At 45.8% G+C, this 22694-nt stretch overlaps 1 protein-coding gene across 1 annotated transcript in view; it reads right to left on the minus strand.

Moving 5' to 3' along the window:
- Positions 1–7496: 7496 nt before the first annotated feature.
- LOC116980312 (sodium/myo-inositol cotransporter-like) overlaps positions 7497–22694 on the minus strand; it is a 68507-nt gene continuing 53309 nt past the window's right edge. Inside the window, exon 5 of the mRNA XM_033032411.1 lies at positions 7497–7772. Coding sequence (XP_032888302.1) covers positions 7589–7772 — 184 coding nt within the window. The 3' untranslated portion in view covers positions 7497–7588. The remainder of the gene's footprint in view (positions 7773–22694) is intronic.

Raw genomic sequence — 22694 nt, forward strand, 5'->3', positions numbered from 1 at the left:
TCAGGCAGCATCTCTGGAGAAAGGGAATGGGTGATGTTGTGGGCCAGAACCCTTTCTGAAGAAGTGCCTCGACCCGTAAGGTCACCTATTCCTTTTCTTTCACGTAATCCTGACTATTATCTGGTGCCAAGAATGAAATTTGATTAGTCGAGAGCAAGAAACATAAGGTACAGCAATTTCATGAAGAGCGTTTTTGGAGAAACTGCCTTTGTTTACAGAGAGCAATACAGCGAAAAAACTTTGCTGGGTGACAATTTCTTCCTGAGAGCCAAGAGGATTATTTAAAATACAGAAACAAACCCTTTTTGTAAGCTGTTCCCCAAACATGCAAGGGGCACCATGAATGGGGATTCAGACTGAGGAGCTACATGCCTCCATCTCATGCTACATGTTTCTTCACGACCCTGAGGTACTCCTTCTGCCTCCAGGAGACCCGTTTCCGAGCATCTGCCTTGTAAACGGGGTTCATTAAGCTATTTAGTCAGCCCACGAGAACTTTTTGATGGTTTACAAAGCGGATTTAAAATAAAAGAGGAATGTAAATAGGTCCTGCTCCAGTGGCTCGGAGCGTTGAGGACCTGCCAGAGTCAATAATTGTTCGCCGTCTTTGGTCACCAGAAGGAAGAATGCATTGGCTTCTTATCAATTAGGCGGCCACAGTTGTAGGCGGTCATAGCGGTAGAGTTGCTGCTTTACAGAGCTTGCAGCGCCGGAGAACCGGGTTCGATCCCGACTACGGGTGTTGTCTGTACGGAGATGGTACGTTCTCCCCGTGACCTGCGTGGGTTTTCTCCAAGATCTTCGGTTCCCTCCCACACTCCGGAGACGTACAGGTTTGTAGGTGAATTGACTTGGCGTATGTGTAGATTGTCCCTAGTGTGTGTAGGATAGTGTTAATGTGCGGGGGCCGCTGGTCGGTGCGGACTCGGTGGGCCGAATGGCCTGTTTCCGCGCTGTATTGTATTTCAGCCGGAGCCATTCTCAACACCAGGGCAAGAGGCTATGTGTTTGAAGAACCCATCAGCTGTGCACAATATATAGGCTGAAACTCCAAGGTAGTTGCAATGGAGGGAAGCATTTTTGAAGAAGGATCTCGACTCGAAATGTTGCTTATCCATTCCCTCCAGTGATGCTACCTGACCCGCTGGGTTCTTCAAGCACTTTGTATTTGCTCAAGGTTCCAGCATCTGCAGCTTCTTGTGTCAGCATTTTTGAACGAGTCTTTAAACCAATGCCCCCACCCCCTTCTTCGAAGGACCAGAGTGACAACTGGACCAGATTATCTTTAGACTTTAGACTTTAGAGATACAGTGTGGAAACAGGTCCTTTGCCCACCGAGTCAGCGCCAATCAGTGATCACCCCGTACACTAGCCTACGCACACAAGGGACAATTTTACAACTCACCAAAGTCAATTAACCTACTAATTTGTACATCTTTGGAGTGGGAGAAAACCAAAGGGTGACCACGTGGGTCTGGTTTCCTCCCACATTCCAAAGAAGTGCAGTTTTGTAGGTTAATTGGCTCCTGTAAACATGTCCCTAGTGTGTGGACTTTACTGGACTTTGTCCTGCACTAAACGTTATTCCCTTTATCCTGTATCTGTACATTGTGGATGACTTGATTGTAATCATGTATAGTCTTTCCACTGACTGGATAGCACACAACAAAATGTGTGGATGTGGAGAGGATGTTTCCACTAGTGGTAGAGTCTAGGACCAGAGGTCAAAGCCTCAGAATTAAAGAATGTTCTTTAATAAGAGGGTGGTGAATCTGTGAAATTCATTGGCACAGAAGGCTGTGGAGGCCAAGTCAATGGATATTTTTAAGGCAGAATTAGATAGATTCTTGATTAGTGCGGGTGTCAGGGATTATAGTGAGAAGAGAATGGGGTTCTAAGGGAGAGATAGATCAGGATGATTGAATGGTGGAGCAGACTTGATGGGCCGAACGGCCTAATTCTGATCATATCACTTATGAACATGAAAATGCTTCTCACCCTACCTCCTGCCCACTGGGAAGCAAGGAGGCCCAGCGGTAGAGTTGCTGCCTCACAGCACCAGAGACGTGGGTTCGATCCTGATCACGGGTGCTTGTCTGTATAGAGTTGGTATGTTCTCCCTGTTTTTTCCAGGTGCTTCGGTTTCCTCCCACACACCAAAGATGTACAGGTTTGTAGGTTAATTGGCTTCTGTAATTTGTACATTTTCCCCAGTGTGTAGGATAGTGCTAGTGTACGGGGTGATCGCTGGTCGGTGCGGACTGTGTGGGCCGATGGGCCTGTTTCCACGCTGTGGCTCGAAAGTCTAAAGTCTCACTTCCTCTCTCTCTTCTTTGTACCGACTATTGTCCTTCTCAACACTCAGCCTTGATGTAGGTTCTCGACAACAATTCCTTTCCCTCCCCACAGATGCTGCTCCACCCGCTGAGTTCCTCCAGCATTTTGGGGTTTATTTGCACCAGATTCCTTCATCTGCACCCTCTTGCCTGTCCCTGCAAGTTATGTTCCTTTAACTGTCTGCCAAATCTCTTTTGAGGAATTCCGTGTCAAACGCCCTTCCAGTCAATGCTATTTCTTGCTATTGAGGGAGTGCAGCGTAGGTTTACAAGGTTAATTCCCGGGATGGCAGGACTGTCATATGCTGAGAAAATGCAGCGACTGGGCTTGTATACTCTGGAGTTTAGAAGGATGAGAGGATATCTTATTGAAACATATAAGATTATTAAGGGTTTGGACACGCTAGATGCAGGAAACATGTTCCCGATGTTGGGGGTCCAGAACCAGGGCCACAGTTTAAGAATAAGGGGTAAGCCATTTAGAACGGAGATGAGGAAACACTTTTTCTCATAGAGAGTTGTGAGTCTGTGGAATTCTCTGCCTCAGAGGGCGGTGGAGGCCGGTTCTCTGGATACTTTCAAGAGAAAGCTAGATAGGGCACTTAAAGATAGCTGAGTCAGGGGATATGGGGAGAAGGTAGGAATGGGGTACTGATTGTGGATGATCAGCCATGATCACATTGAATGGCGGTGCTGGCTCGAAGGGCCGAATGGCCTACTCCTGCACCTGTCTATTGTCAGTCACTGAGTTCCGGACTGAAACCTGTTAAAGACCTGCATACCTCCTCCCTGCAATATAAGACTAGTTTAGTTTATTGTCACATGTACCAAAGTACAGTGAAAAGCATTTGCCGCGTGCGAACCAGTCAGCAGAAAGACATTACATGATTACAATCGATCCATTTACAGTGTGGAGATACATGGTAAGGGAATAACGTTTAGTGCAATGTAAAGTCAGCAAAGTCCGATCAAGGATAGTCCGAGGGTCACCAACGGGGTAGATAGTAGTTCAGCACTGCTCCCTGGTTCAGCAATATTCTCCTACACCCCATCTCCTTCAACCTTCATTTCTTCTTCTCCTTCATGGTTTAGAAAATAATTTGTCCTATTCTCTTTAGGTCAGTAGTTACATTTTCAATCAAACTGTACATTAATTTATAACTTGCCAACAACCTCAGTAGTTGTGACCAGGAAACATAATTATCAAGGTTGTGGAAGGGTCCCGGCCAGGAACATCACATGTCCATTGTTATGTATTGCCCGGAACATAACAACAATGGAGTAAGTAATGAAACAGTAAATTTACTAACTAACTGGGGTACACGTGACATTAAGCTAAACTAAACTAAACTTGGAAAATAGTACACCATCCTAACTTACATAAAATGGCGGCTGCATTGTAAACATTGCCCGGGGTGTGTCCCATGCAAGTCCTGTGTCACCATCCTCTGGTTGGACGGCGTTCCCAATCAACCATGCACGCCGCACCCGTGACCTTCCTGGCCGGCAGGGATGCGCCAAATATGCCAGTGAACATGGGTGTAAGATGCTGTGAACATGCGTGTAAGATGCCGGTGTACATGCATGTAAGATGGCGGCACGTACGCGCGCACCATGTTGGCACATACGTGTGTAAGACGCCAGCACGTGTGCTCGGAAGTCAACCGTTCAAGATGGTTTGTCCGTGTTCTCCAGTGATGCTGCCTGACCTACTGAGTTACTCCAGAGCTTTGTATTGCTTTGGTAACCCAGCCTCTGCAGTCCTTTGTCTCTGCATTCCTCACTATCAAATACTATCCAGCAACACTTTGCACTGCCTCGGCATGGCCAGCAGCATAATCAAGCACAAATCTCACCCCGGTCACTCCCTCTTCTCCCCTCTCCCATCAGGCAAGAGATACAGAAGTGTGAAAACGCACACCTCCAAATTCAGGCATGGTTTCTTCTCAGCTCTTATGAGTCATGTTTACTATCCTATCACCAACTAGAGGGTAGTCCTGACCCACCAACTTCCTCAATGGAGACCCTCGGACGATCTTTAATTAGACCTAACTGGACTTTGTCTTGCACTAAACGTTATTCCCTTTACCCTGTATCTGTACACTGTGGATGACTTGATTGTAATCATGTACAGTCTTTCCACTGACTGGATAGCATGCAACAAAATGTGTGGATATGGAGAGGATGTTTCCACTAGTGGGTAGAGTCTAGCACCTGTGGAATTCATTGGGACAGAAGGCTATGGAGGCCAAGTCAATGGATATTTTTAAGGCAGATTTGGATAGATTCTTGATTAGTACGGGTGTCAGGGATTATAGGGAGAAGGCAGGAGAATGGGGTTATGAGGGAGAGATAAATCAGACATGATTGAATGGCGGAGTGGACTTGATGGGCCAAATGGCCTAATGCTCCTCATATCACATGAACTTATGAACATAAAAATGCTTTTCACTGTACCTCCTGTCCTCTGGGAGGCCAGGAAGCCCAGCGGTAGAGTTGCTGCCTCACAGCACCAGAGACGTGGGTTCTATCCTGATCATGGGTGCTTGTCTGTATGGAGTTGGTATGTTCTCCCTGTGACCACTCGGTTTTTTCCCAGGTGCTTCGGTTTCCTCCCAAACTCTAAAGATGTACAGGTTTGTAGGTTAATTGGCTTCTGTAATTTGTACATTTTCCCTAGTGTGTAGGATAGTGCTAGTGTACGGGGTGATCGCTGGTCGATGCGGACTGTGTGTGCCGATGGGCCTGTTTCCACAAAGTCTCTAAAGTCTCTCTTCCTTTCTCTCTTCTTTGTACCAACTATGGCCCTTCTCCACTCTCAGCCTTGATGTAGGATCTCGACCCGAATCATCGACAATTCCTTTCCCTCTCCACAGATGCTGCTCCACCCGCTGAGTTACTCCAGCATTTTGTTTATTTGCACCAGATTCCTTCATCTGCACCCTCTTGCCTGTCCCTGCAAGTTATGTTCCTTTAACAGTCTGCCAAATCTCTTTTGAGGAATTCTATGTCCAACTCCCTTCCAGCCACTTGAGTTCCTGAGTGAAACCTGTTAAAGACCTGCATACCTGCAGCCGCTCCTCTCTGCCAATATAAGACTAGTTTTGTTAGCATGCAACAAAATGTGTGGACGTGGAGAGGATCTTTCCACCAGTGGCAGAGTCTAGGACCAGAGGTCATAGCCTCAGACTTAAAGGACGTTTCTTTAGGAAGGACATGTTTTTTAGTCAGAGGGAGGTGAATCTGTGGAATTCACTGGCACAGAAGGCTGTGGAGGCCATGTCAATGGATATTTTTAAGGCAGAATTAGATAGATTCTTGATTAGTGCAGGTGTCAGGGATTATAGGGAGAAGGCAGGAGAATGGGGTTACGAGGGAGAGATAAATCAGCCATGATTGAATGACAGAGTAGACTTGATGGGCCGAATGGCCTAATTCTGCTCATATCACTTATGAACATGAACATGCTTCTCACTGTACTTTGGTACACGTTACAATGAACTATCTAAACTAAACTAATCAAAAAAAGCAAGTCGATGGAAATGTAGGAGGTCGCCCGTAGGTCTCCATTTTCCAAGTAGGATTATGATGACAATTGTAAACAATGATTGCCCCTGCACCTCTTGTTGGAGAACTTCAGGCTTCTGCGCCTCCTGCCGGATGGTAGCAATGGGGAGAGGACGTGGCTCAAAAGGTGTTGCATGATCCTTGATGATAGATGCCACTTTCTTGAGACAGGGCATCATGTAGATGTGGATGCCTTCAATGCGGGTAGGACTATGCCCAAGATAGACCAGGTTGGGACCACCACTGTATGCAGCCTTGTGTGTTCCTGGGGATTGGAATGACCACACCAGAGCAGAATGCAACCAGTCAGGACACTTTCCACAGTACATCTTTAACCTCCACTTGCCACGGTTTCACCCATGCACGCAACCTGTTTCAGATGCAGAGTCCAAATATCTTCATTGAAACTTGCCCTCCCACCTGCTTTTATGTCATTGGCAAACATGGGCAACTTAGGCCCCTGTCCCACTTAGGAAACCTGAACGGAACCCTCTGGAGACTTTGCGCCCCACCCAAGGTTTCCGTGCGGTTCCCGGAGGTTGCAGGTGGTTGCCGGAGGTTGCAGGTAGTGGAAGCAGGTAGGGAGACTGACAAAAACGTCCGGGAACCGCACGGAAACTTTGGGTGGGGCACAAAGTCTCTAGAGGTTTCCATTCAGGTTTCCTAAGTGGGACAGGGGCATAAGGAACTGCAGATGTTGGTTTACACCAGAGAGACACAAAATACTGGAGTAACTCAGCGGTTCAGGCAGCATCTTTGGAGAAAAGGAATTGGTGACGTTTCGGGTCGAGACCCTTCTACAGACTGAGAGTCAGGGGAGAGGGCATCTTTCATTCATTTGTTTTATGTACCTTTTCATATCTCATTTCCCTCTCCCTGCCTACGCCCCATAACCTCCGACACCTGTACTAATCAAGAATCAGTCAATCTCGGCCTTAAAAATATCCACTGACTTGGCCTCCACAGCCATCTGTGGCAATGAATTCCACTGCTACCTTCAGGTAGAAGGTACAGGAGCCTGAAGACTGCAACAACCAGGTTCAGGAATAGCTACTTCCCCTCAGCCATCAGGTTATTAAACCTGGCTCGGACAAAACTCTGATTATTAGCAACCACTTTCTGTTATTTGCACTACCAGTTTATTTATTCATGTGTGTATATATTTATATCATGGTATATGGACACATTTATCTGTTTTGTAGTAAATGCCTACTATTTTCTGTGTGCTTAAGCAAAGCAAGAATTTCATTGTCCTATACAGGGACACATGACAATAAACTCACTTGAACTTGAACTTGAACCTGAACCTCTGACTAAAGAAATTCCTCCTCATCTCTTTTCTGAAGGTATGTCCTTTTATTCTGAGGCTATAGCCTCTGGTCCTCGACTCTCCCACTAGTGGAAACATCCTATCCACACCAACTCTATCCAGGCCTTTCACAATTCGGTAAGTTTCAATGAAGTCCTCCTCCCCCTCATCCTTCTAAACTCCAGCAAGTACAGGCCCAGCGCCGTCAAACACTCATCGTATGTTAACCCAATCATTCCCGAGAACATTCTCAGCACCTGCAAAGATAAATAAATATAACACGCTGAAATGGAAAACCTAACCTTTAATAACCTTTTCAAGTAGAATGCTTTGTCGATATACATTTTAAAATATTTTAAGTTCAAGCAAGGTGAGGTCACTTTCTTTTGGAGCGTAATTTTGCTTCGTAGTCGGGTGGGATCAATCCTGGGCAGCTGTCTTCAGTCGTTGGGAATTTGTGCTTGAGGATTGTAGGTCTGACCACATCAACGTCACGGTCTAAATGGTCCAACATGGTGGGGATAATGGCCGGAGGTGCTTCAAAGTCCACCGAGAAGTACCTGAAGTAAATAAAACACGACAAAGTTACTCACTCTAAACAACTCACTCTCTTTTACATGACGGAAGCCTTGCAAGTTTTATTAGACTACTTGATCTGAGACATGTGGCGTAGCGGCACAGTTTGCTGCCTTACAGCGCCACAGACCCAGGTTCGATCCCGACCACGGGTGCTGTCGGTACGGAGTTTGTACCTTCTCCCTGTGACTGCGTGGGTTTTCTCCGGGTGCTCCGGTTTCCTCCCAAACTCTAAGTTTGTAGGTTAATTGGCTTCTGTAAATTATAAATTGTCGCCACTGTGAGTAGGATAGTGTTAGTGTACGGGGTTATCGCTGGTCGGCGTAGACTCGGTGGGCCCAAAGGCCTGTTTTCGCACTGTATCTCTAAAGACAAATCCAAGTGGAGACTGGATCAACAGTATTGAGGGCCAAAGCTGGACACAAAAGGCTGGAGTAACTCAGGCATAGGCAGCATCTCTGGAGAGAAGGAAGGGGTGACGTTCCGGGTCGAGACACTTCTTCGGACCCTTGAGGGCCACCTCTAGATTGGACTTGCCTCCCTCCAATTTACACCCACAACCTCAAGGACTCATCTGTGGAGTTGCCGACTCCCAGGATATCCAATGGGCATCCATTGAAACTAAGAAAAGGAACCATCTTACCCCGCCCCCCCCCACCACAAGCCAGCGAGGCCAAATTCGGAGAACCATTTTTCAGATACACCGAGTCATCTGTGCAAACGTCTGGCCAGGAAACATGTCCGCACATCAAAAAGAGCAAATGTTAAACAAAATGGTTGTCCCTCAGAAGAAATGAAATTGTACTTCATGTGTAGGAAGGAACTGCAGATGCTGGTTTACACCGAAGATAGACACAAAATGCTGGAATAGCTCAGCGGGTCAGGTAGCATCGGTTCGGGACCCTTCTTCAGACTGAGAGTAGAGGTTGAGGAGGCGGGTGGGGGGTGGGGAAATAAACTGGAGGTGAGAAAGGGCAAGAACAAATCAGGGCCGGCAACAGATGACCTCAGGAAGGGTGGAGCCCACAATGGCCCATTGTTGGCTGGGGATGGCGTGATAACAAGAGGGGTACAAGGATGCAAACAGTGGTACTGGTTGGACGGCAAGACTGAAGAAGGATGCGGACACAAAACGTCACCTGTCCGTGTTCTCCTGCGATGCTGCCCCACCCGCTGAGTTACTCCAGCACTTTGTGCCTAACCCATGGAATTGTAATCTGCTGGCTCATATGCAGCACGCTGAACTTGCCAAATAGACTTTGAGAGTTTCACAGTGATCCCTGGTACCTTCAGCTGGTTATTCATTTTTATTTGTGCAGATTATTTAAACAAACAGCACGTCAGCCATGGAAAGGTCAAAAGGCTCAGGTTTTTACACCAACCCGAGTGTGAGTCAAGTGATTGAAGGTGGAAACTCACAAGAGAAGCAAAGCAAATGCTTCCCAATTATCTGGCTGCTTATTATTGAGGACTTTGAGGAATTAAGCACATATCTCACTCGTTACTTGCAATTTATAACGTTTCAATTGTTCTGTGTTAAAGGAACCACTTAGAAGGACACAGGCAGCTTCATGAAGTAGTTTAGTTTAGTTTAGTGATACCACGTGGAAACAGGCCCTTCGGCCCACTGAGTCCATGCCGACCAACGATCACTCCTTACACTAGTACGTAGTATACTAGTTGATTAGTGCAGGTGCCATGAGTTATGGGGAGAAAGCAGGAGAATGTGGCTGAGAGGGAAAGATAAATCAGCTATGATTGAATGGCAGAGTAGACTTGATGGGCCGAATGGCCTAATTCTGTTCCTACAGCTTATGAGCATGAACTAGTTCTATTCTACTCTCACGAGGGGCAATTTTACGAGGCCAATTACCCGACAAACCTGCGCATCTTTGGAATGTGGGAGGAAATCCGTACGAAGATCACAGAGAGAACGTGCAAACTCCACACAGACAGCACCCGTAGTCCGGATCGAACCTGGGTCTCTGGCACTGTGAGGTAACAGCTCTACCGCTGCGCCACCGTGTAACTTTGAACTTTGTAATTTAAACATAGGCAGTACCAAGATGAAACAGAAAAACTACCCCAGTACCTGTAGTTCAATATTATTGAAGGAAAAGGCGGTATCCAGAAAAACATATTTACTATTTAGTAGCGGACTTCTGTTTACAAATCTGCAGTAAGTATTGGCACCAGTCACTCACTATGTTCCTAGAAATGTAATCTCCACGGTAAACTGTACATTTGCCTAATGACTGCAATTGTACACGCTTGGCAACGGTACAGAATGGAAATGGATTTTTCCACACCATTGAGTAGCAACAAAAAAGAAATGAAAGACTCTTAAAGAAATGCAGCTGAATAATTGACACTTGCTACTCCTTCTCTCAGTTATACCCTCAAACTACATGCCACAAACATTGTAAAACGGTGGCGCAGTGGTAGAGTTGCCAGAGACACGGTGCGATCCTTACCACAGGAGTTTGTACCTTCTCCCAGCGACCATTTGGGTTTTCTCCGGTTTTCTCCCACATGCCAAAGACGTGCAGGTTTTTAGGTTGAAGTTACGACACAAAAAGTTGGAGCAACTCAGCGGGTCAGACAGCATCTCTGGAGAAAAGGAATAGATGCTATCTGACCCGCTGAGTTACTGCGGCATTTTGAGCTTATCTTCCGTTTAAACCAGCATCTGCAGTTCCTTCCTACTGGTTTTTAGGTTAATTGGCTGTGGTAACTTTGTAAATTGTGCCTAGTAGGATAGTACTGGTATATGGGGATCACTGGCTGGCACGGACTCGGTGGGCTGAAGGGCCTGTTCCCGCGCTGTATCTCTTAACTAAACTAAACTAATCTTAAAGGTGCTGCCAGCTCCCCAATCCAACATACACACAAACATGAGTAACACTACAGTGAAACACAAACACAGAAGTAGGCGTAGGAAGCACAACTTTAGCCTGCCTTGCTTCAAAAACACCATGGCAATCTTTTTCTTCATGCACTTTCCCAGCTGATGCTCACACCCCCCGACCGTCTCTGTGTTCAAAAATCAGTCTACTTCAGTTTTCAGTAATAGCAAGAGACTGTGTACTTGGGAAGAGGAGCGTCTTCAATAGGGAATGTGTCGGAAGGAACTGCGGATGCTTCACCCACGTTTGCCTGTGTGTGTCCTTGGGCAAGACACTTCACCCACCTTTGCCTGTCTGTATGGAAGTAATTGTGTGAAGCACTTTGGGGTCAATGCAAGTTGACTAAAAATGTGCTATATAAATAAAGACATTATTATTATTATTATTACACCAAACATAGACACAAAAAACTGGACAGGCAGCATCTCTGGAGAAAAGGAATAGCTGACGTTTCGGCTCGAGACCCATCTTCAGACCCAGGAGCCTGAAAAAGGGTCTCGACCCGAAACATCAACTATTCCTTTTCTCCAGAGATGCTGCCTGGCCCGCTGAGTTACTCCAGCGTTTTGTGTTTATCTTCGCCATCAAGAGGGAAGTGTATACGGCAATGGAAATGGAGAAAGAGTACATAGGACAACAAAGTGGTCTGGCAGAGGACTAGCACAGGCACGATGGGTCGAATGTCCTTCTTTGTTCTCCAGTCCTTCTACGATTATATTCTAAAGACAATTATGGAAATTATATTCAAATACAGGATCACATTGTCCATTTGAGTAAAATCTCCATTATTGCTTTTAGAATATAATCACAGAATGACCGGATATTAGAAAGAAAAAATGTAGTACTTCCTACCGATTACCAACAATGAATAGTTGTTAAATAAGTGAATGCCCCTGAGTTTGAAATCTAACATTCTACATAATGATATTGGATATGTTGACAGAAAAATTGAACATTTTGAGGCAAAAAATAGATGTGTCACAGTGTTCATGTTCCATGGCACTGCTAGTTTAGTTAAAATAAATATTAGGGTTGTCAACAGCTAACGGTAATAAAACAGCCCAGGAAATGGGTTTAGTTTAGTTTAGTTTAGAGATCCAGCACGGAAACAGGCCCTTCGGCTCACCGAGTCTCCACCCACCAGCAATCCCTGCACATTAAAACGAGCCTACATATACATGGAAAAATAGAAACATAGAAAATAGGTGCAGGAGTAGGCTATTCAGCCCTTCGAGCCTGCACCGCCATTCAATATGATCATGGCAGATCATTCAACTCAGTATCCTGTACCTGCCTTCTCTCCATACCCCCTGATCCCTTTAGCCACAAGGCCCACATCTAACTCCCTCTTAAATACAGCCAATGAACTGGCCTCAACTACCTTCTGTGGCAGAGAATTCCACAGATTCACCACTCTCTGTGTGAAAAATGTTTTCCTCATCTCGGTCCTAAAAGATTTCCCCCTTATCCTTAAACTGTGACCCCTTGTGCTGGACTTCCCCAACATCGGGAACAATCTTCCTGCATCTAGCCTGTCCAACCCCTTAAAAATGTTGTAAGTTTCTATAAGATCCCCCCTCAATCTTCTAAATTCTAGCGAGTACTAGCGAATACATGGGACAATTTTACATTTATACAATTATACCAAGCCAATTAACCGACAAATCCGTACGTCTTTACAGTGTGGAAGTAAACCAAAGATCTTGGTGAAAAAACCCACGCAGGTCACACGGGGAGAACGTACAAACGCAGTACAGACAAGCACCCGTAGGCAGGGTCGAACCCGGGTCTCGGGTGCTGTAAGGCAGCAACTCTACCGCTGCGCCACCGTGTCTAACGGGTCTTTTGTGCATTTGTTAGATACATGTGAGAGAGATTTTCAAAATAATAGGATACACAAGGTTAACGATCATTCAGGAGAAAGACAAAGATGAAAGGTTACAGAGACATTGATCAACGATGAATTATGTCAAACGTATGGAATCCACGTAACCATTGTGTCGTGAGAATATAAAAATGCAGTAGGTGCTGTGAATCTTTGAAACACTTTGGGTTTTCTCAGAGTGTTTCCCAGTGTGCACTATTAAGGCCTTCAATAAACTGACCCGTTCGAGAGACTCACCACTGTTTTATTTTGTGTCTGAGCCTATCTGTGCCAAGTAAAGCCTGATTCAGGTTACGGGTATAAATCATATTGAAAGGTACAATGATGGACAAACAATGGTTAGCATGTAAAGTCATTTTTAATCATTTTAAGACCAAAAATATCAATGATTCATTGGGTTTAGATTTATTATTGTCATGTGTTCAGAAGTACAGTGAAAACTTTAGGGCATGGCATGTTGGTGTGGCGGTAGAGATGCTGCCTTCCTGCGCCGGAGACCTGAGTTCAATCCTGACTATAAGTGCTGTCTTTGTGGAGTTTGTACGTTCTCCCTGTGGGCTTTCTCCGGGACCTCCAATTTCCTCCCACACTCCAAAGACATACAGATTTGTAGGTTAATTGGCTTGGTATTATTATACAATTGCAAATTGTCCTTGCTGTGGGATCGTATTGGTGTACGGGGATCGCTGGTCACTGCAGACTCGGTGGACTGAAGACCCTGTTTCCGCGCTGTATTTCTAAACTAAACTAAACAAAATCCAAATCTTTATTTGCATGCCATGCTGTCAAATCAGACAACACTGTACGTGAGTACAATCTAGCCAAATATATGCAAAAGGTGGAGTGACGAGAAAAATGTAATAGGAATCTGAGGGTTAAAGGGCCTGTCCCACCAGCATGCGATTGCATGCGGCTAGCGCGACCAAACGTGGTGGCTTGAGGCGTACAGCCTCACGGGGCCGGTCCCACTTCCAACCGCGGAGCCGTCTGGAGATGGTCCCGACATCATACTCACCAATCAGCTGGGCAGGAAGCGGGCCGACTGAATTTGGACGTCGCATGGCGTCGGGCGGTTACGTCATCACGCAACGGCACGTCGGGCGGTGACGTCATTGCACAACACCACGCGCTAGGCGTACGCCGTCAAGACGCTGCGTACGGCGTCGAGACGGTGCGTACGACATCAAGGCAGCTGCGTACGACATCAAGGCCGTTGCCGCGCAGAATTTTTGGACAGTGTCAACTCCATACGCTCCGCCGATCGAAGGGAGACCGGCCCCGCGAGGCCGTACGTCTCAAGCGACCACGTTAGGTCGCGCTCGCCGCATGCAGTTGCATGCTGGTGGGACAGGCACTAAACTCTTTTACACAAAGGGTGGCGGGTATATGGAACGAGCTGCCAGATGAGGTAGTTGAGGCAGTGACTATACCAACGGTTTAGAAACAGTTTAGACAGGTACATGGATATGACAGGTTTGGAGGGATATGGAACAAACACAGGCAGGTCTGTAGTTGGGACATGTTGGCCAGTGTGGGCACCATGGGCCGAAGGGCTTGTTTCCACACTGTATTATTCTATGAATCACTATGACTATACCAAAATTCAGAAAATACAGTCACTACAGTTGTGTCAGCTGCAAACATGTAGATGGAGTTAGAGCAGAATTTGTTTGTACATTTCTGAGTGTATAAGAAGTCTAGGAATGGACTGAGAATGCATTCTTGTGGGGCACTGGTGCTGAGAACTATTCTGGAGTACGTGAGCACAGTCATTGTTTTTACCACATGCTACTCAATCATCAGTAACGATCTGCTGATCAAAGATTGAGTTATTTCCAGTTAAGACTACTTACAAAACACCCAACCCAAGATATCATGTGGCCTTTGCTATGAAAACAGTAGGTCAATGCACATAAAAGAAGACATCTTTCCCGGTGTTATATTTGGAGGTCAGCTGAGAGATGTTGTGATTTTGACAGTTTTAGAAGTTCAATGTTAGCATTATGATGCCACACAACCGAACCAGGTTATCATTGAGTCAGACACCAATTATATAAGCACCTTAAATATCTAATTCTTGCAATGCACCAACAAATATTAGGAGCAACAAAGTACCAGTAATGACTGAGTTTGCATATGATGAGCGTTTGACGGCACTGGGCCTGTACTCGCTGGAGTTTAGAAGGATGAGGGGACCTCATTGAAACTTACCGAATAGTGAAAGGCCTGGATAGAGTGGATGTTGAGAGGATGTTTCCGCTAGTGGGAGAGTCTAGTAACAGAGGTCATAGCCTCAGAATTAAAGGGCGTTCTTTTAGGAAGGAATTTCTTTAGTGAGAGAGGGTGGTGGATCTGTGGAATTCTTTGCCACAGAAGGCTGTGGAGGCAAAGTCAATGGATATTTTTAAGGCAGAGATAGATAGATTCTTGATTAGTATGGGTGTCAAGGGGTTATGGGGAGAAGGCAGGAGAATGGGGTTAGAAGGGATAGATCAGCCATGATTGAATGCCGGATTAGACTTGATTCTGTCCCTATCACTTACGGCCTTATGATATCTGCTTATGGATATTTGTTGGAACATTACAATGTATGCTCATGGACTTTTAATTCATTGTTCGGGACAGAAGAGGTGTTTACACTGGGCGGCGGACTGGCTTGTGATGCGAATAGGGCTGTTGAGCCAAAACCAAAAAGGCCTAAGGCAGGCAACGCCATTGTAGTAGGAGACTCCATTGTGAGAGGTACGGACAGGGGTTTCTGCGGCAACAGACGGGATGCGAGGATGGTGTGCTGCCTTCCTGGTGCCAGGATCCAGGATGTCACGGACAGAGTGCAGAAAATCCTCAAGGGCGAAGGTGAACATCCGGAAGTGGTAGTGCATGTCGGCACAAACGATGTCGGAAAGAAGGGGATGAATATTCTGCAGCGTGACTTTAGAGAGCTCGGAAAAATGCTGAAAAGCAGGACCTCCAGGGTTGTTATCTCCGGTTTGCTTCCAGTTCCTCGTGCTGGCGAGAGCAGGAACAGGGAGATACGGGACCTGAACGTGTGGCTGAGGAACTGGTGCACGGGGCAGGGATTTAGATTCTTAGATCACTGGGATCTGTTTTGGGGTAAGGGGGAACTGTACAAAAGGGACGGATTGCATCTTAACAGGTGTGGGACCAGCATTCTGGCAGGCAGGTTTGCCACTGCTACACGGATGGTTTTAAACTGAATAAGGGGGGTGGGGTGTCGAATGGGATAGTGGAGGATGGAGTTAAAGGGAAAGGGTTTCTTAAATGTGTGAGCGTAGAGACAGAGGGGTGTAAAATGAGGGTAGAAGCAATAGGTAGCAAGGTGAAAAGTAAAAGTGGCAGGCCGGAAAATCCAGGGCAAAAATCAAAAAGGGCCACTTTTCAACAAAATTGTATAAGGGGTAAGAGTGTTGTAAAAACAAGCCTGAAGGCTTTGTGTCTCAATGCAAGGAGCATTCGTAATAAGGTGGATGAGTTGAATGTGCAGATAGCTATTAATGACTATGATATAGTTGGGATCACGGAGACATGGCTCCAGGGTGACCAAGGCTGGGAGCTGAACATCCAGGGATATTCAATATTCAGGAGGGATAGAGAGAAAGGAAAAGGAGGTGGGGTAGCGTTGCTGATTAGAGAGGAGATTAACGCAATGGAAAGGAAGGACATTAGTTTGCAGGATGTGGAATCGGTATGGGTAGAGCTGCGAAACACTAAGGGGCAGAAAACGCTGGTGGGTGTTGTGTACAGGCCACCTAACAGTAGTAGTGAAGTTGGAGATGGTATCAAACAGGAAATTAGAAATGCGTGCGACAAAGGCAAAACCGTTATAATGGGTGACTTCAATCTACATATAGATTGGGTGAATCAAATTGGCAGGGGTGCTGAGGAAGAGGATTTTTTGGAATGTATGCGGGATAGTTATCTAAATCAACATGTAGAGGAACCAACGAGAGAGCAGGCTATTTTAGACTGGGTATTGAGTAATGAGGAAGGGTTAGTTAGCAGTCTTGTTGTACGTGCCCCCTTGGGCAAGAGTGACCATAATATGGTTGAGTTCTTCATTAGGATGGAGAGTGACATTGTTAATTCAGAAACAATGGTTCTGAACTTAAAGAAAGGTAACTTTGAGGGTATGAGACGTGAATTGGCCAAGATTGACTGGCAATTAATTCTAAAAGGGTTGACGGTGGATATGCAATGGAAGACATTTAAAGACTGCATGGATGAACTACAAAAATTGTTCATCCCAGTTTGGCAAAAGAATAAATCAGGGAAGGTAGTGCATCCGTGGATAACAAGGGAAATCAGGGATAGTATCAAAGCGAAGGATGATGCGTACAAATTAGCCAGAAAAAGCAGCATACCGGAGGACTGGGAGAAATTCAGAGACCAGCAGAGGAGGACAAAGGGCTTAATTAGGAAAGGAAAAATAGATTATGAAAGAAAACTGGCAGGGAACATAAAAACTGACTGCAAAAGTTTTTATAGATATGTGAAAAGAAAGAGATTAGTTAAAACAAATGTAGGTCCCTTGCAGTCAGAAACGGGTGAGTTGATCATGGGGAACAAGGATATGGCGGACCAATTGAATAACTACTTTGGTTCCGTCTTCACTAAGGAAGACATAAATAATCTGCCGGAAATAGCAGGGGACCGCGGGTCAAAGGAGTTGGAGGAATTGAGTGAAATCCAGGTTAGCCGGGAAGTGGTGTTGGGTAAATTAAATGGATTAAAGGCCGATAAATCCCCAGGGCCAGATAGGCTACATCCCAGAGTACTTAAGGAAGTAGCTCCAGAAATAGTGGATGCATTAGTAATAATCTTTCAAAACATGATTACAATCAAGTCGTCCACAGGATAAAGGGAATAACGTTTAGTGCAAGATAGAGACCAATAAAGTCTTTAGATTCTGGAGTAGTTCCTGAGGATTGGCGGGTAGCAAACGTAACCCCACTTTTTAAGAAGGGAGGGAGAGAGAAAACGGGGAATTACAGACCAGTTAGTCTAACATCGGTAGTGGGGAAACTGCTAGAGTCAGTTATTAAAGATGGGATAGCAGCACATTTGGAAAGTGGTGATATCATTGGACAAAGTCAGCATGGATTTACAAAAGGTAAATCATGTCTGACGAATCTTATAGAATTTTTCGAGGATGTAACTAGTAGCGTGGATAGGGGAGAACCAGTGGATGTGGTGTATCTGGACTTCCAGAAGGCTTTCGACAAGGTCCCACATAAGAGATTAGTTTACAAACTTAAAGCACATGGCATTGGGGGTTCAGTATTGATGTGGATAGAGAACTGGCTGGCAAACAGGAAGCAAAGAGTAGGAGTAAACGGGTCCTTTTCACAATGGCAGGCAGTGACTAGTGGGGTACCGCAAGGCTCAGTGCTGAGACCCCAGCTATTTACAATATATATTAATGATCTGGATGAGGGAATTGAAGGCAATATCTCCAAGTTTGCGGATGACACTAAGCTGGGGGGCAGTGTTAGCTGTGAGGAGGATGCTAGGAGACTGCAAGGTGACTTGGATAGGCTGGGTGAGTGGGCAAATGTTTGGCAGATGCAGTATAATGTGGATAAATGTGAGGTTATCCATTTTGGTGGCAAAAACAGGAAAGCAGACTATTATCTAAATGGTGGCCGACTAGGAAAAGGGGAGATGCAGCGAGACCTGGGTGTCATGGTACACCAGTCATTGAAAGTGGGCATGCAGGTGCAGCAGGCAGTGAAGAAAGCGAATGGTATGTTAGCTTTCATAGCAAAAGGATTTGAGTATAGGAGCAGGGAGGTTCTACTGCAGTTGTACAGGGTCTTGGTGAGACCACACCTGGAGTATTGCGTACAGTTTTGGTCTCCAAATCTGAGGAAGGACATTATTGCCATAGAGGGAGTGCAGAGAAGGTTCACCAGACTGATTCCTGGGATGTCAGGACTGTCTTATGAAGAAAGACTGGATAGACTTGGTTTATACTCTCTAGAATTTAGGAGATTGAGAGGGGATCTTATAGAAACGTACAAAATTCTTAAGGGGTTGGACAGGCTAGATGCAGGAAGATTGCTCCCGATGTTGGGGAAGTCCAGGACAAGGGGTCACAGCTTAAGGATAAGGGGGAAATCCTTTAAAACTGAGATGAGAAGAACTTTTTTCACACAGAGAGTGGTGAATCTCTGGAACCCTGCCACAGAGGGTAGTCGAGGCCAGTTCATTGGCTATATTTAAGAGGGAGTGGCTAAGGGGATCAGAGGGTATGGAGAGAAGGCAGGTACGGGATACTGAGTTGGATGATCAGCCATGATCATATTGAATGGCGGTGCAGGCTCGAAGGGCCGAATGGCCTACTCCTGCACCTAATTTCTATGTTTCTATGTTTCTATGTTCCACAAACTATAAGAAACAGGAAACGCACAAGCACCAAACAACTAGCTCAATATTTTAAAGGAATAAAAGTGGAAATGCTCACAATATATTTCATCGTTCAGTATTTTTCAGAGTTACAGCGTGGGAACAGGCCCTTCGGTCCACTGAGTCTACGCCGACCAGCAATCACCATGTACTCCAGCACTATCCTAACACACTAGGGTCAATTTACAATTTTACAGAAGCCAATTAACCTACAAACCTGTACGCCTTTGGAGTGCAGGAGGAAACCGGAGCACCCGGAGAAAACCCACGTGGTCACGGAGAGAATGTACAAACCTCAGTACAGACTGCACTCGTAGTCAGGATCAAACCCGGGTCTCCAGCGCTGTAAGGCAACTACTGTACCGCTACGCCCGTATCTTTAGAAGTTGATTTGCGTGGGAAATTTTGTCATATTTAAACAAATAAGTGTCCCTTTATGCCTGTGGTTTTTGTTTTTCAAACAGGAACTACACTTGTATTTTTCCCAGCCACTGAACTGATCTCAGGGTATCAATCTTCTCTTAGTCAGATGTGAGATCTCTTGCAATGACATAAGTAACAGTGAATATCTGCTCTCTGTAACTGGCTGCTCGATAACAGTCAAACTCAAACCGGAACAGGATCCAGATGCACTCTGCTCAACATACCACAGCCTAAAGTACATTTTACTTTGTTCAAATACTGTACTGGAATTGATCATGTTGTTAACAACTATTTCCCCTCCCCCCACAAATGGATAATCAAGGCATCCATTCCTTCAAGTGTAGGTTTGTAGAGTCATAGAGTGATACAGTAATCAGTCTGAAGAAGGGTTTCGGCCCGAAACGTTGCCTATTTCCTTCGCTCCATAGATGCTGCCGCACCCGCTGAGTTTTTCCAGCACTTTTGTCTACCTTCGATTTTCCAGCATCTGCAGTTCCTTCTTAAACATTCACTCTATGAACAGTCGATTCCCCCACTCTGAGCAAGAAAGTCTGTGCGTCTACCCAATCTATTCCTCTCATGAGGAATATCTCATCCTTCTCAACAATCACATCTGCATTTATATGTTGTAACTTCAATCCGCCTTTAAGGGTGTACATTTTGCAGGAAGCCCATCACATGGTTAAATTCTTCCCACATTTGAACAAATGGCAGTATTGTTTCAACCATGGACTACTGATTGCACACCAAAACCATAAAGAATGCCTGCAGTACGTCCAAATCAAGATTTTTAAATGAGCCATGAAATGGCTCCGTGTATTTGCAATCCACAATTGGGCTGTCGATGCTTTTACATGCATGTTGACCACATTACTTTCCAGTCACTTTCAGTAGCAGTTGTTGATTCCATAGAATCATAGATTCACCCGGCGTGGAAACAGATCCTTCAGCCCAACTTGCCCACGCCGACTGACATGTCCCATCTACACTAGTCCCACTTGCCTGCGGGAAGGTGCAATTGGATTTTTTTTCAAATCCACTGCTGAGGGAGGCAGGGGAGTGCTGGAATCTTACATTTGGGAACGGCTTCAGTTCCATTGGAGGAGACGGGTGCATGGTGGAATATTGGGTTGGGGGATCACACCATTGGGGGAGCAGACCCAACGGGTCTGCACTTGTGCCATCCGACCGGCTGCCGTCCGGCTGCCTTTCTGCCTTTTGATTCGTTGACGCCTGCTCCTTCCTATCAGCTTCCAACACACTTCGAAACAAAGTTGCAAGGCAGGAACACTTTGAACTTTTCACTGCTGCAGCTTCAGTTCCATTGGAGGAGACGGGTGCATGGTGGAATATTGGGTTGGGGGATCACACCATTGGGGGAGCAGACCCAACGGGTCTGCACTTGGTCTAGTATCCCTCTAAACCTATCCTATCCATGTACCTGCCTAAATGTTTCTTGAACATTATCTTGAATATTATCTGTTTCAACTTTCTCCTACGGCAGCTCGTTCCATATACTACCTACCTACATGTAAAAATGTTACCCCTCGGGTTCCAATTAAAAGCAGTAGAGTCGCTGCCTTATGCCCCTGTCCCACTTAGGAAACCTGAACGGAAACCTCTGGAGACTTTGCGCCCCACCCAAGGTTTCCATGCAGTTCTCGGAGGTTGCAGGTGGTTGCCGGAGGTTGCAGGTAGTGGAAACAGGTAGGGAGACTGACAAAAACCTCCGGGAACCGCACGGAAACCTTGGGTGGGGCGCAAAGTCTCCAGAGGTTTCCGTTCAGGTTTCCTAAGTGGGACAGGGGCATTACAATGCCAGAGACCCGGGTTCGATCTTGACTACGGGTGCTGTCTGTACGAAGTTTGTACGTTCTCCCTGTGACTGCGTGGGTTTTCCCCGGGTGCTCCGGTTTCCTCCCACACTCCACAGACGTACAGGTTTGTAGGTTAATTGGCTTCGGTAAAATTGTAGATTGTCCCTAGTTTGTAGGATTGTGCTAATGTACAGGGAGATCGCTGGTCGGGGCGGACTCGGTGGGCTGAAGGGCCTGTTTCCACGCTGCATCTCTAAAGTCTAAAGTAAAGTCTAAATCTTTTCTCCCTGACTTAAACCTATGTCCTCTGGTTCTCAATTCCCCTACTCTGGGTAAAAGAAGGTGCATTCCAGTTGAAGGTCACATTTAAATTAGAACTCAAAGCAGTAAACTGAATAATAAAGTTGTTACAGAAACCGGTTTCAATTAAAACAAATGCAGTCGAAGGTATTTCACTAAAAGGCAACGTTCCAGTGGTGAAATATTAAATAGAAACCTTCCTGCTTTAGATTCCCACTGTCATTAAGTCATCGAGTGACACAGTGTGGAAACAGGCCCTTCGGCCCAACTTGACCACACCTGCCAACATGTCCCAGCTACACTAGTCTCACCTGCCTGCGTTTGGTCCATATCCCTCCAAACCTGTCCTATCCATGTAGTTGTCTTACTGTTTCTTAAAAGTTGGGATAGTCCCAGCCTCAAGTATCTCCTCCGGCAGCTCGTTCCATGCACCCACCGCCCCGACCGCAGGAGAAAAGGAGGAAGAAAGTCAAAGTTATTCGCCTGAGGAGTGCGAGGTCACCGAAAGCAAGATGGATGCTGCCCGCACTGATGGGGACTCGGAGGGATTGCCGTGAGTGCGGTGGTCTCGGTGTTTGCGGGGACAGACAAGGACTGCAGAGAGAGCAACAAGCGGTCAGTGCAACGGTGGTCACATCACGGTGAAGGAGCGTGTATGTGGCCGGACATTGTACTGATGGCCGTGGGTCTGCGCTTTTGCCCAGGGACCCACATGCCGTTGTGGGGGCTGTTTATGTTGGATTCTTATGTAATTTTGTATCTTGTTGCTTTTTTTTGGTATGATTGTACGGTAAAATCAAATTTCACTATACCTCAGGGTATACGTGACAATAAAGGACTATTGAACTATTGAACAAGTTACCCCTCAGATTCCTATTAAATCGTTTCCCCTTCACCTTAAACCAATGTCCTCTGGTCCTCGAATCACCTACTTTGGGCAAGGGACCCTGTGCATCTGCCCGATCTATTCCTCTCATGATTTTATACACCCTGTCTTTTAGTTAAACCAGTGGAACATCACCCTGCCAGCAATGGCTGTAACTCGTGAGTGAAAACAAAGACATAGTCGTAAAGCCAAAGGTGATTCTAAATACACGATGTTTACTATACATCAGGTTCAGGAATCATTCCAAAGCAGAGAATTTGTTG

The sequence above is a fragment of the Amblyraja radiata genome, chromosome 14, assembly GCF_010909765.2.
Source record: "Amblyraja radiata isolate CabotCenter1 chromosome 14, sAmbRad1.1.pri, whole genome shotgun sequence".
Classification (NCBI taxonomy): domain Eukaryota; kingdom Metazoa; phylum Chordata; class Chondrichthyes; order Rajiformes; family Rajidae; genus Amblyraja; species Amblyraja radiata.